This window comes from Nyctibius grandis, chromosome 1 (assembly GCF_013368605.1).
Source record: "Nyctibius grandis isolate bNycGra1 chromosome 1, bNycGra1.pri, whole genome shotgun sequence".
Taxonomy (NCBI): Eukaryota; Metazoa; Chordata; class Aves; order Nyctibiiformes; family Nyctibiidae; genus Nyctibius; species Nyctibius grandis.
Genome location: NC_090658.1, coordinates 27871860 through 27886615, shown reverse-complemented (window position 1 = coordinate 27886615; position 14756 = coordinate 27871860). Strand labels below are relative to the sequence as shown.

The 14756-nt window shown below is 37.3% G+C and overlaps 1 protein-coding gene across 1 annotated transcript in view; it reads left to right on the top strand.

Moving 5' to 3' along the window:
- Window positions 1-14756, top strand: part of HAAO (3-hydroxyanthranilate 3,4-dioxygenase) — a gene marked incomplete at its 5' end in the record, with an annotated part of 49295 nt that overhangs the window by 15543 nt on the left and 18996 nt on the right. Inside the window, 4 exons of the mRNA XM_068405625.1 lie at window positions 6055-6138; window positions 7776-7882; window positions 10773-10862; window positions 11569-11612. Of these exons, the coding sequence (XP_068261726.1) occupies window positions 6055-6138; window positions 7776-7882; window positions 10773-10862; window positions 11569-11612 (325 nt within the window). The remainder of the gene's footprint in view (window positions 1-6054; window positions 6139-7775; window positions 7883-10772; window positions 10863-11568; window positions 11613-14756) is intronic.

Genomic DNA, 14756 nt, shown 5'->3' with positions numbered 1-14756 from the left:
ACAAGCAGGAGTTTCCTAAATATGTACCTTGACAATTTCTTCCTTTTAGTTTTCTCTGTACTACTTCACTTCCTTCTTCGTTTTCTGTGCACTACTTATTTGCCATCCTTCTGCACAGAAGTACTGCCTTATACCTGAGACACTGTTTTCCATTGGACAGGTTTTATAAGGAGTCAAATCAAGCTGCACCTTACAAGAGCTAAACCATTCACATTCTTTGGCTTGACTTTACCACTATGTCATATTCATTCTTTTTCCTATTTGTAAATGTCAAGTTCCCTGTTGCTCCCTTCTCCATCAGAACAGAGACAGAGTCAACAAAGATCTAGTCGGATGTTCTCTGCCTCTAAATCAGACTCATCCTCAAAATGAAACTGAATTGCTTCTGTTGAACCATTGCAAAAAACCTGCTGTGAGAATGCACCTATATAGCTATATAGACAAAACTTTCTTAATACGCACTAAAAAGTGTTTGTGCTATGTAACTAGTTTTGAGAGTTTTCATGGGAATCATTATTCTGATGTACCTCACTTGTCAAGAGAGCTTTGGATTACATGGACTAGTGACTACAATTCTTGTGTAGTCAACTTGACGAGACCACTGAAAGCTGCTGTGGTGGCCCTGACATCACGCTCAACTCCTCATGGCTACGGGGTAGCAGGTGCATTCCAGGTACCAGGGAACAGTTCTGGACATACCTTTGTCTCTTGAACTTTTCATCATACATTAGCATTTGTGAGTTCCGGCACTGTAAAGCCTGAGATGGGGCAGAGGAAAACATCTAGTCTTATCTTATAAATTCACTATATAGCTTTCAAGAAATAAGGTAAGTGAAAACTGAAGGGGATGGTATGTTTTGGAGGAAGTTAATGACAGATAAAAACCATGATCATAACAAAGCTTAGCTATAGTAAAACCAATTTCAGATTTTATTTACTGCATCCCGTGGGCTGCTTTGGGGGAAAGTGAGATATGCTGACAGCTAAATCTAGGATCACAAAAGTAGTTAGGCTCCTGTCTCTTTACCCACTTCAGTCCACCACTTAAACACAATGAATCTCAACTAGCTGACTTCGATTTCTTAAAAATTTATATTCTGATGTTAAGTCTACATAAAACAGTGCAGTTCCATGCAGAGAAATTCAAATCAGCCTTTCATCTACCACCTGCAGCACATTTGCATTGGCACAATATTCTGTTTGGTTTTAAAAGCCCTGCTTCTCATTGCACTGTGTGTATTTTACCCTAAGTTTCTGCACTCAACATCTAGGTTGTTTCCTATGGATACAGACACCCAAGAACTGATGCAGCCCCACAGATCAAAGCCCTTACACTGCAGTCCTAAAGAGGCCTCTCAGAAGAGAAATTCCCTCTCCTTTGATCATCTTGGCCAATCTCTTCAGCTTCTTCTAGCATATTTACATGGTCTGATTGAGATATAGTAACGTCTTGCTCTGAAACATGATACAGGTTTGAGGTCACATCTGCCACAGCTCACCTGAGTTTTCTAACCTGAGTTTCAATTTCTCTTTTTCTCTCCCTCACACAGCCCCACAAGTAAGACTTGGCTCCAGTTACTGACAAATTACCTGTTTAAATGAAGCCTGACCCCTTCTTCTAGTATGTGCTGCTGTCTACACAGCAGGCTTTTGAGAAACTCTTCCCTAGCAGCTCAGTTTTGCCTTTGCATTGTATGGGGGTACTGGATGCCTAAGAAGGAGGGAAGAAAGGGGCTAGGTGAGTGTCCCCGTAGGTGGTATTGTGGTGCTTAACTCCCAAATAAAACTGAGAACATGAGTTGCAGCCAAGCAAGAGAAACCTTTTTTTGCTTCTTTACGTTTAAAAAACCCCATATTTATCTGGTGAAAACTCTTTGAATATTTTAATAAGAAACAAAGCTCCTATTACAAAGTAATAAGAGTGATGATCCTTTTGCATCAGGAAGAGTTTGTGTCTGCAGAAATAAGTTTGCTGCATAAAATCGTTGGGGTGAGTCTTGGCTAGTATTCAGGTTTCACAGATGAAAAGTAAATGAGCAGAGAAAAAAAAAAAACCAACACACACAATATACAGTTTTCTCTGTCTTCCTCATCTGTTTGCCTCCTGGACTTGTGATGGCTGAAAAACCTTGAGATGAGAGAGGGAGAAAATTGTTTTTTTTTCTGTGCTCAAATAGATCAACCACTACTGAAGTCTGGAGAACACCCAGGCTCTACTCCCACGTCAGAATTTGATTTGCTCTGCAAATTAATTTAGTACTTAACAATCTGACAAGCAATACAAGCCAGGATATGCCAAGTCAGAGCCTAATCCCAGAAGTGGTTGAGCAATCCCAAATTCCACTCTCAGAAGCAGTACTCAAATTGCACTGTGAATTGCAGGTATTTTAGAGGTCTGTGAATAAGCTCTCAGCTACAAAAGCCCTCACAGAGCTCTGGGCTCCTACGTCTAGGGAGAGTTTGATATCAAATGTGGATCTAAATTAAATTATATACATTGCTGTACATAAAATAAAACAGACTTGCTTTTTTAATTGGCCTATGCAAACCAATTAGAAAGGCTGTGTTCTTCCCCTGCCACATGCTTCCTTCTTTACTCTACTACGATACACATACCTGGATGAAGCAGCAATACAATTCTCACCATGTTAATATGGTCGGGATGATAGTGCTCTTTTAAGGTAGCATCCACACTTTCTACTACCATGTTGAAATTAATTCCTACCAAGACAAGTAGCTTCAGTGATGCTTCCACTGAAGGGAACAGTGAACTCCCACCTCTCTGCATCTCCACCTATTTTCTCCAGAAATGCCTGCATAATTTATTTTATGAGTCTGCATAATTGAGTGAAATACCCCTTTACAGACTTGACAATGATTCAGCACTGGTCATGCTGCCTTACACTGCATCTTAATACAATACTATCAGGTTTGAAGCACAATCAAGAAGGATGAAGTAGACTAAGGAAGGAGGATGTAATTCTCCTACAGGAAAGAGAATTTAAGAAAAATTAAATGAGTCAAAAAATAAGCTCTCAATCTTAAGGGGCTGTCAGTTTAGTTTTCATAGGTATAACTGCGGTTTTAATGATGATATTGAGCAGTGGTATGAAAAAATGTTATGCTTAGGGTAAAGAATGACTTCTAGGGGGCTCAACTTCTAGAGGTAAGGTGAGAATTAGTAAGAGGAGGTGTTTTTAGTGTAATCGAGAAGATGCCACATAGTAAGCAGGAAAGCTAAATGAAAGGCAAAGGAAAAATGGAAGGAAGAAAAGAAGGAGGTATAAAAATAATAAAATAATAAACCCCAAATAAGCACATTTAGTAGTAAAAGGGATAAAAAACGGTGAACAACCTTTGTTTCTTCCTCAAGCCACATTCTTTACCCAGAAAGACAAAGCCATGTCCGTTTTTGACCCCTTATGGAGTACCACTATATAAATCTAGGCTTTCTTGCAGGAAGAGATATATATATATGTGTGCATATATATATGTATGTATATATGTGTGTGTGTGTGTAAATATATGTGTGTGTATATATATATTACATGTAACAAGAGACCTTGTCATTAATAAGATGCTAATAGAGTGAAAATGTTACACATTTCCTCAGTTTTCAGTACTACTGTGGAGAATGGATATCAGATTATCCCATGAAAAACAGACCAACTAGGAAAGCTCATATTTTCAGGTGGCATGAACTCTACTGACTTACTCTCTATCTATATATGCATACATATTTATGTATATACATAAGCGTGTGTGCGTACCCACACATGCCCCAGTACTTCCTTACTCAGGCCTTGATTTTTCCAGGAGATACTTTGGAAGAAGTTAGATTTGCCCAGAATGCAGAGCTCAGTCAGCATTTAGAAAAAATAACATTCCAGCAAAAAGACAGTACAATACTGTATTGCCAAACTGTCCTGTGAAATGGGCATGGACTGTAACTCACTGAGAAAACAGTTGGCAGTTTTCTTGATAAAAGTTCAGGGTATAATATAAGCACAGCAGTAGAATCAATAATTACTGCCACTTGTATTAATCACACTTACATCAGATGATTTATGGATTACTGAAGCACTCAGACATTTTTCAAAAAAGAGTTTTGAAGAATAGACCATAATTTATAGTGAAAGGTGCAATTTAAATTCAGTCAGAAAAACACTTTTATTGACAACGTGTAACCCACCTCATTCCTCCATTCCCATTGCAAAACAGTTCTTTTAATTCAAAATTCATCATTCAGAATCTTTCCTTATGACTGTGATGCTCGGCTATTGAACTGGTTGGCCCCTTTCCCTTCCCCAGCCTCTCATTACCAGAGAATTGCTTAGCCATGTGATTCATGGTCACAAGCAGAATAAGCCTCTGCCTCTGTTGTCCTGTCCCTCTTCTACATGTCCTGGACATGTGTTCAGTAATAGCTCTCTTGGTAGTTTTTGGGAAGATAACACTCCAAAGCTCACCATTTCAAAAAGGATCTTTCAATTTCAGTATTACTAGTGCCGTATTACCAATGGCCTGTGTGATAATCCACCAGGATCTTAAGGTCTTAGATGAGGCTTTTTTGACATGAAGGAGAGATCATTTCCCCTCTCAAATCACTTTGCGTTGTACAGTGTACGGTTAGCCTTGCCTGATGTGCTCTGTAATGAGGGCTACTATAGCATTTTATACGGTCATTCAGTAACACCAAAGAAAATGACAGGAAAAGAACATGGGGAAATGGAGTGCAAGAAGGATAAGTAGCCTGGTACTGTGGCCATCTAGACAAGAGTTACAATTTATCCATGGTGATATCCCTTGCACAAATCGAACTTTTCACTCTTGTAAGAGCTCTCAGCATGAGCTCTTTTCCAGTACATCTTCAGTTCTCTCTACTGTTTCATTCTCTTGGCAGCATATTTATTCTTTCTTATGTTCATAAAGGTGTTTCTTCAATTCTCAGGGGCATGTATTAATATTTCAAAACTGTTTTGGAAGTAATCCTAATTCAAAAAATTAATTAAGCTTTTCTAATGTTGGAAAAGGTTTAGTTTGGGGGTTTAAAATACTTTGGTGGTTTCTTCTTTCCCCTATTTTTTTTCCATTTTGCTAAAATTGTAGTGAATTACTATAAATAAAATTATTTTCATTGTAGTTCTAACTTTTAATCAGGTTTCAGACAATTTCAGCTGCACTAGCAATTACATGAATTAATCTGTCTGGTTTCTAGATATGGCAAACAGAATATGGAAAGCATATAGAAGCTTGGCAGAGAGTGGCAGAAATTTAAAGCTGACTTTCTGAAGTATTATTGCTCTGAATTATATAAAACATGGAAAAATGTGCCATTTTTCCAAGTCAAAGAGAGACCTGCTTACAAATCATAGCACATTTCTGCCATGAAACATGAGGCTAGGTCTGAGCACCTCAGATCGCCCACAAAGCTACTCTGAAAACAGAGCTGTGGAAAGGTCCCTGAAGACAGAATTATGCGTTCAGTGGTTCTGCCCTTATACATGCTTCGAATGTAATCCTTTTACATACATAGTAGGAAGAAGAGCAGCTGTTGCTGGGCTTCAAGAGTATCCACAGAAATAAAGCAGAACAGCTTCCAAATGGGCAATTATTCCCCTATGAGAAACCTCCATTAAAAAAATGAAACAACACACCCAAAAAACCTGTGCATGCATATTTGGAGCTTATTTGGAAAAGTGACATTTAATTTGACTGAATTTAATAGTGAAGACCCTGCTACATCTGAAATGAAGCTTTATATACAGTGTAATTAACAGATGTCTGAACCGTAACGTCCCAGCCCTACAAAGAGTAATTCCCAGGAGTAAAGACAACACCATGGAATTCCACTGGGTTCACAGAATAGCTCTATAAGCAGTTACAGACCTCTTAGATTGTCAAATGTATGCAAGATAAGGGAAATAATACATATTTAGTAACATTTTCAAAAGCAACAAAGGTTAGAAGTCTGTTATTTATTGTTATATACAGAATATGAACTACAGAATGTTTTGGAGTAGTTGCCTTAATGTTATTTTCCTATTCCTTCAGCTTTTTTACCAGGTTAAAGGAGATATGTGTTTGAAGATAATTGAAAATGGGAAGCAAAAAGACATTGTTATCCGAGAAGGGGAGGTAAAACAGGGTTGTTTTTCTGTTATTGTTGTACATAGGTATGTTAAATGAATATTTTATGAAGTATTTAAAAATCAATTTATCCCTGCTGTGCAAGAGATGTCATCTTGAATGCAGTATAGCAAATTCCATGTAATTAACAGCAAACTACAATACACTGTGTTCAACATTTCATTATTTCAGTAACAGATAGATAAAAATATCTCTGGGCATTTGGGATATCCATTCAGATAGTCAGGAATATACCAAGAGGAGTTCTTATTCCCCTGCATGGCATGGAATCTGCCATGTGAATTCAAGTGGATCAGTCTTGTATTTACACATTGTCAGGTACATACTGCTCACCCACCCAAACACGCCATTAAGCGAACTGCCTAAAATTTAGAAAGGTAAGAGATTCAGCTGTTTTCAGACTTTAGTCCTCACAGCTAGCCTTCACAACCATCACAATACCAGAACAGTTTTAAAAGAGCAATTTAACGGATAAACTGTATCCAGCTGCACTTAGTTGTTTTTCCTTATAGTAGTGGACTTGCTAAAGCATAGATTGCAGTGCTCTTAATGAGAGTGTGACTCGATATTTTACCTGGTGTTACTACAAGTTATTAGATGTGCTACAACTGCCACTCATTATTATTGTCACAAGCTTGAACTGCACTCAGTCTTTGAAAGGATTATTAGGTCTAGTGGGGCCAGCCTTTAAAGTGGAAGACACATATTAGACCCAGTAGCTTGATGTCATTAGAAGTATTATGACATTTTCAATGATGAAACAGTTCTACGTTTTCAAACCTATAGACAGTGAGATTCTGGTAATATACTTCACACTGGAGAAGGACATCCAGCTGAGCTCTTGGCATGTACCAGAAGTGTTAATGAAAAGGAGCACACAATATCCTTAGTAGGAAGACTGACACTAGTCCTGGCAAGGCACAATCATTAGCTCTGCTTTGCAGACAGAGAAATTGTCATGACTTGCCCAAACTTAGCTAAGAAGTCTGTAGTGCAGAAGAACAGTACAGGCTTACCACCTTCCTACATAGATAGCTGCTAGAAAAAGGTTTATTCTCAACCTTCAGTAATAGGCTTCTCCCAACCAAATGTTGCCTATTCACTGTGTCACTTGCGTGAGTAAGTAGCCCCTCATATTTGTAATTATTCCTGGAGAGAATAATACTCCTCATCATGCAATCACAGGTGCTCACTGTGTTGGAGGGATAAATGTGGTTGATTAGTTTAGACATTTTCTTGATCTGACAACAAACTTTCTTTTTATTTCCATTTCTGCTACTCAGAAATTGCAGTAAATTTATAAATTCCAGATGAGTGACTGGTTAGATTTTAATTTCAATTGTGTCTAGCAGTGATGATCAAACCAGGAGAGCACCTGCCTGCCATAAAGGCAGTGCTGATTGCAGAGCCAATGGTCATCATTCACTGAGAAAGCAAGAAACAGTATCTGCTGGGCTGTTAGTACCAAAGTGGGTGCAGCTGCAAAGGAGCAACACAGGGTCAACAAAGAGTAGGGAAAAAGTGGGGCAAGGAGCAGAGGATTTTGCAGGTTAGGGAGGCAGGGAAAGGACAATACAAAGAACAGAGACTTCCTGACACTGATGCTTTCCCATTTCTTTGAACAGATGTTCCTCCTACCTGCTAGGATACCTCATTCTCCTCAGAGATACGCAAACACTGTGGGTCTTGTGATTGAGAGGGAAAGATTAAAGACAGAAATTGATGGGCTCAGGTGAAGTATAAACTGTTGGCTAATCTGTTAGGATTTGCAATATAAACTAATTTCGCATGTCAATATAATACTGTATTTTACTTTCCTGATAATTTATCAGATTCACCCTGGCAATTTTGTACTAATTTTATCCACACATCTATTTATCTATACACACATGAACAGAGACCTCATTTAGCATTTGATTTAGTTAAACAAGGAACATGTTGAAATGTTTTAAATGCATGTTGTGGTTTAGCTATCTACTTATATATTACCTACTACTATCATCTTAGGTTTTAAAATCTCAGAGCTCTGTAACAACACAAATCAAAAAATATTTTTTTATCAATTCTGGCAAGCAGAACATTAATTCCTTTGTAAGCACTGAAAGTAAAAAGATGAAGAAGAGCTTTCTTGTCAACTGTGTGGGAAGCTGGAAACAAAAGTCAATTTTCTTAACACTAACCCCTCTACATTGTACACACCTCTGCCTAGCTTTTATTGCCTTATGAGAACAACATCTTCAAAGAAATGAGAGGTTTACTTTGTATTCTAGTGGGAGCAGTACTAAGCCTTGTCCTGTAGCCATACAGACTTCATAAGTCTAAGGTCACAAGTCACAACAGTAACATTAGCAAAGTTAGAAAAGCTGTTTTGATTTAACCAGATACAACTGACCAAAGAGAGTTTACAGCTATTCATGTCATTTATAAAGATTTAAAACTGCGGTAATATCTGTAATGTATTGTTTCTGTCCTTTTGCCTACAGTTTTGATTGTTGCACAGGTGGTGTCACAGCAGGAAGATTGTGAATATGTAGAGCTAGAAAGATATACTTTTTCATTCAAACAAAAAAAGGCTAAAGAAAGAAATACAAAACTAAGAAAGGAACCATTCAAAAAACCCCCTGATTGGATTCAAAGCTAAAGACAAATCCAGTTCATTTAAAACATTGTTCATATATATACTTGTCCCTTTTTTCCCCTTTCGTTGCAGGTCTGTGGATCATGAGCACTTACATTATTAAAAAGATATTTTGAGCTAGAAACAATTGGCCAGTGATTCAGATAACAATGGTTATTTGTAATAAAGGAACATAAGTAGCTTTAGGTAACTTTAAGTAAAATAACCTACCTTGTACATGAAATCTATGAATAGTATGAGTTAGAGAGATGCTGAATGCCTTTTTAGGGATCCCAGGTAGATATAGATTTACACTCCAATATAGTCATGCTCTTGTGGAGAAATTAAACTAAAAGCTACCATATGGTTTGCAGATGGAAAAAGATAATTGGCTTAACAAAACACCCTCTTAATTGAAAGTATCTAATCAGGTGCCTGAAAATAAATCACTTAGAGGTTTTTAGTGCCCTTGTTTTCACACTGACATGATGAAGAAACACACCTGAAGTTTTGGAAGTGAACAATCATGTCATACTTTCGAACCCACATTGTCTCTTTGTGTGCTCCTGGGAGAGATGGGGATTTACAACCAGAACCTCTAATCTTCTCAAACTTTTTTCACTCCCAGCCATCTGCAGCAAAGACCGTACAAGAGGAAGTCATAATAAACTTTGAAGTATGTTGACTCAAGGTCTAATATTATGTTACTGGTCTATTATTTATCATGCTTACAAGCCTCAGTCATAATCAGAGCCCCCATCATGCTGATTATTGTACAAGTGAAGAATAAGTAGCCTGCCCCAGTGTGTCAGCCTAAGTAATGATTACATGCTTTGTACTGTAAGAAAAATGCACTAGCTAATCTTAATCCTATGACAAACAAGTACGGAAACAACTAAGTTTGATGGTAGTTTTGTGGCTGGATTCTTTAACACCTAGTAAGGTGCAAAGTCCTTCCCAGGTGCAAAGCCTTTTCCCAACCAAGACATTTGTAACATCTCTCTTCTCCGTAGCTTCTCTGTGTTCAAAACTTGTGCTTGTAACACAGCTTTTTCCATATTGGAGGCATTAATAATATTAATTTCTTCCAAGTACCCTGTTTTTGTAAAACTTGAGGAGCCAGGGAACTCTTAGAAAGTTTCTGGACAATATGTATATAGATACATAAGACAGATATGAATACACTAATATGCACAGTATAATCATACAAGCCTTGTTTCCCTCTTCAAACACACGTTCCAGTGACTTTAGCCCAAAGGACACATAGGACCTATATACAATCAGCTGCAATATGAGTGACTGTATTGGAGCATCACTCCCTTGCCAGTCCATGCAGTCTTTTTTAAATCTGTATGTAAATTCTATATTTACCATTCCATAGATTACAGCAACCTTGACATGTTGATCTCGGCACTATTTAAGACCTGAAATAATGCAAGTGAAACACTAAATTCCTCTTCAGAGGGGTGAGTTAAACAACACTTCCCAAATTTACGCAGCTGACAACCATCTATTTTTTGCAAACAAGTCCATAAGCTACCTTGTTTTCTTATCAGTCCATGCATGGGCAATAAGCAAGCTGACTCTCTTAAATATAAGCATTTATCTCACAGCTGCATGGAAGCAGTTACTGGAAATTGTATTTGGGGCCAGTTATTTTTGCAGTAACTACACTCAAAGTGAGAGTTATTGGTCCCAAGGGACTATGGTACCAATGATTTCCAGGACTAAATTGGGAAAGTTTGCTAAAGGAATTTGGTGACTTATCTGTGGTTGATCAGCAGAACTACAAGGCCCTTCATAGAAGTTTGAGCACCCCACCCACCAAGTCAGCTAACCAGAGAAACAGAAAGCTTCCCTAAATAACCATTCTTCAGAATGAAGTACACCAGGTTGGAGAATAACATATTCTTACACATCATCAAGTAGCTATTTTCTTGAAAAGACTGGAACTGCCTGATCAGTTAGTTAATGAAAGGATTGACTAATGTTTTTACTTTATCAGATACTATGTTGGAGAATCAACTAATGTCCTCTTTGAAAAATGGTTTCACTGTGAAGATCTTGGCACTCAACTGATACCAATAATTCAAGAGTAAGCATTTTTCTGTGTAAATTTTAGAAGAACAGTTAAAATGATCTAATAGATCTTCATCAGTCTGTGACTTACATAGTTAATTTTCTATTTAAGCTGCATTTTGCATACACTTGTTAAAAGTTAATTGCTGCTCTACATAAATTTTTAATCATATCTTGTATACCACAAACTCATTAAATCAAGTTTAAAAAAAAAATGAAAATCAAGTGTTCCTCACATCTGTCATCTGGAACATACTTTTTGAACAAGTAAAAGCACACTGCTGCTAAGTGCAAAAAGAATTTCATGAAAAATTAACACTGAATTGATGCTAGGTTAACTAGGTAAAACACTAAATTTCCTTAGGGCTTCTTTCACTCTTGCTTTAATCTAAGTAGTTTTAATCAGTATTATTCATGAATAATCAGGAATGTGGCAAATTTGGTAGAGAGCTGCTTTCTAGGAAATGTGTGAATGTCATCAATTTGTTAAACGGTTGCTAAAAGTGAACAAGGAAATTGTTTAGTGACATGGATTTTGGAGGACTTTCAGACAAACCGTCTGTCAATAAAATAGTTATAGCCCTGTTGAATACATGAGATAGTAGCTGAGGATCTGCCACATCCATTCTCAGCACAAAGCTTAATGGCCACTATTACTGCCTAGTCTTTGCTAACCTACAGAACATGACTTTTTTCTGGTGTTTAAATGTTTATTATTCCAGGTTTTTCAATTCAAGACAATATCAAACTGGAAAACCAAATCCAGGTAATGCAAATAAATTTCAGATTTAAAACAATTATTGTATCTGCTTGAACAGCAATTATTCTCTTCACATAAAATGATTAGGTTTCTGGTTTTCTTTCTGATTATGTAAATTAAAGTTACTGTGGGAAGTAATAACTTTCATTACCCCAACCACAAATAAAAATCCATATATATGATTACCAACAGCATCTTGGTTGGTTATGTGATGCCATCATAATGACCTCTCAGGTAACTGTACAGTGTGAAATCTCAGTATCTCTATCCTTGCATGCCATTCAAGTCTTATACTAACAAAATTTCGTTTCTGACTCTGCAGAATGAGATTTTTGTGAGTTGAATCTACACACTCTATACCTACTTATACTTCTTTACCTGTAACTATATACTGTGATCTACTCTTGGGAAATAAGGACAACTAGAGAAAGACAGATACTTTTAGTTCATGTAGGGTCTGATCCATTTAACATTTTATTTTCATGCTGTCTTGCCCTATTTTTTCTTTTGCCTCTCTTTGTGGATAGTGATTGCAACTTCCACACTGGAGCAGATACTGCAGTTGTAACTCCACTATTGAGTCTGTTGGACAGAGACATAGGACATAGAGAGAATGACTGTTAAAGAAAACTAATTTATTAGTATCTTTAGGAATCAGATCTCTCAAACATGATGGTTGCTTTCTGTATGGCAACCAAAGTCTCTATTGCAAGGATACTTGCAACAGCACCTTCAGTGGGAAACTTATTTTGCTGAAATCTTACAATCCTGTTGGCCCATAGCTCTACATGAACTCCAGCATGTGCATGATCCATTGCTATTGATTAACATAAACTATGTGCAAATTACCACCCATCTGTCTTAACTATGTACAAAAGACTACACTATGTGACCATTTCTGCACCCGCAGGAACAATTTCTATGGACTATTTGCAAGCGTTTTAGTTAGCTGCAACCTGGTCAGTTCTGCTGCAGGAACTACCTGGAGAGTCTCCATTACATTGCCAGGTTCATTCTTAATCGACACATGGAAAAGTAGAAATCAGCATGAGCACAGCAGAAGCTGCCTATGGGATCTCCAGGACAGCCTGAGATTCCCACCTGGAGAGTTCCTGCACCAGTTAGGCAAATGATGTTGTGAAGGCCACCAGTTCAGTCAATCTCATTGCTCAACTAAGTTTGTTGTTTCAAATCAGTCTATTGTCTCATCTGTGCAGATGACTGACTGGGGGTTGTCCTGCACCAATCAGGAAATTTATGGCTCAGGTGCACAACATGTGCACACATGCACAGCCATAATGCCCAGCTATGCTACTCTTACAACTACCTGACAAACTTGAATGTCATCCTTCAGTAAAACCCATCACTTAAATTCCACAGCTCTTGCCACAAGTTAAAGATGAATTTTAGTTCCCCTCTTTAAGAAGTTTTTGGAACCAGTTGTCCGTAATCTCCATATTCACTCCCAAATGTCTTAAGTAAGGTGATTTTTATGAGTTACTCTAATAATAAAAGTTCTAGTGAAACATTATTTCCACACCTATCCCATTTCTCAACTTGATAGTCACCATAAAAAATGTCACTGCCTGCCATCTCAATCAATAATGGAATAAAGTTCTTACATCCTAAAATCAGGGAAAGATGTTTTTTGCATGAACATCACCTTTCTTAAAAATAGTTGACTAAATCATCACCACCAAAATGAAGAGTTCACAGAAGAGTCCTGTGTGTGGGATAGCAACCTTACAAGCCCTTGCAATAAGGAAATGGGAAGCCAGTTGGAAACCCTGCCTGAAAGACTTTGCAGCTGAACAAGCTTTGGGCATTGGCCCTTTGACTAAGAAATGTACTTCTCAGAAAAAGGCTCTGTTTTTCTTACAAACAAAACGTTGTCATCTCCAAGATCTTAATTTTCTTTATATGTACCATCAAAATGTGTTTATTTTAATTTAAGCTTATTTTCATTTGAGCATGTCACTGGTGTGACATGTTTGGATGTTAGTGGTTTGGTTTTTGTTGTTTGGGGTTTTTTGCAGGGGGGTAAGGTGTGTGTTCATACAGTGTCTAGCAGAGAAAATATAATTTCAGAAGAAGCCTCTAGATGCTGCTGTAATAAAAAAAATCATCTCACACATACTATCCTTGTTCAATACAGTGATTTACAATAAGCATCCCTCACCAGTCTGAGCTAAGAGCTTATATGTCAGTAACAAATTAATTGTATCAGTGCAGAAAAAAAGAATATTAAAGATTTATTTTGTAAATATTTTTGCAGAAGATTAGGGCTAAAGAACAAAGCTGACAATCAATGAGAAGCTATGATACATCTTGACACTTTTTTTTTAAAACATCATAGAAATCTGAGAAGTTGTTATTGATAAATCCAGTACAGAAGCTCTTTCTTTCTTGTAATTTATTCAAAAGCTATAAAGAGGCCAAAAGGCATGAGAGGCTTCCATTAAAGCTGAAAAAAGTTTTTTCAAGACCAAATAAAAAAAGGCAAGTAAACGTAGTTATTTTGCTCAGAGGTCAATACATCTTTTTCCCCTGAATGAATTCTCTTGGATTAGCCGCTATATCAAGACAACAAATATTTGAAATGCGCTTGGCTTAACTCTTGCTATAAGCAAAAAGCAGTCAACAGAGTTACATGGCAGGCTTTCAGCTGGGGAACAGCTCCATTTTTCCAATTTTCAGTTCTCATGGACAATAAGAAGCTCAAAGTCTCAGTGATGTCTTATACATGAGGAAAATACCCCAGATTTTTAGTTACAGAAGTTTTATCTAGAGGCTCCTGTAACTGTCAGTGAGACTTGTGTTTAAAAAAAATAAAAAAAAAAATCAAAGTTTGACTGAGATATGAGTAAGATGGTAATATGTTCCTTCTGGAGGCATACCCAACTGATAGAGAAATAATGCTTCAGTTTTATTCCCTCAGCAGCTCTCTTTTTTTTCTTAAGTAGAATTCAACAACCAGCATGACACTTGTAACATATAACAAGCTACCACGAGTTTCTCATGATGTTTCATTCAAGATGTATTTTAACAAGATTTGAGCTGGCCTATGCAGAGGGCTGCATTTCAGCCTCTTCTTTCAGTTTCTCTTCTGAAAATCCAGAATCCCCTCAGTATAAAAAGTGCCAGCTGAAG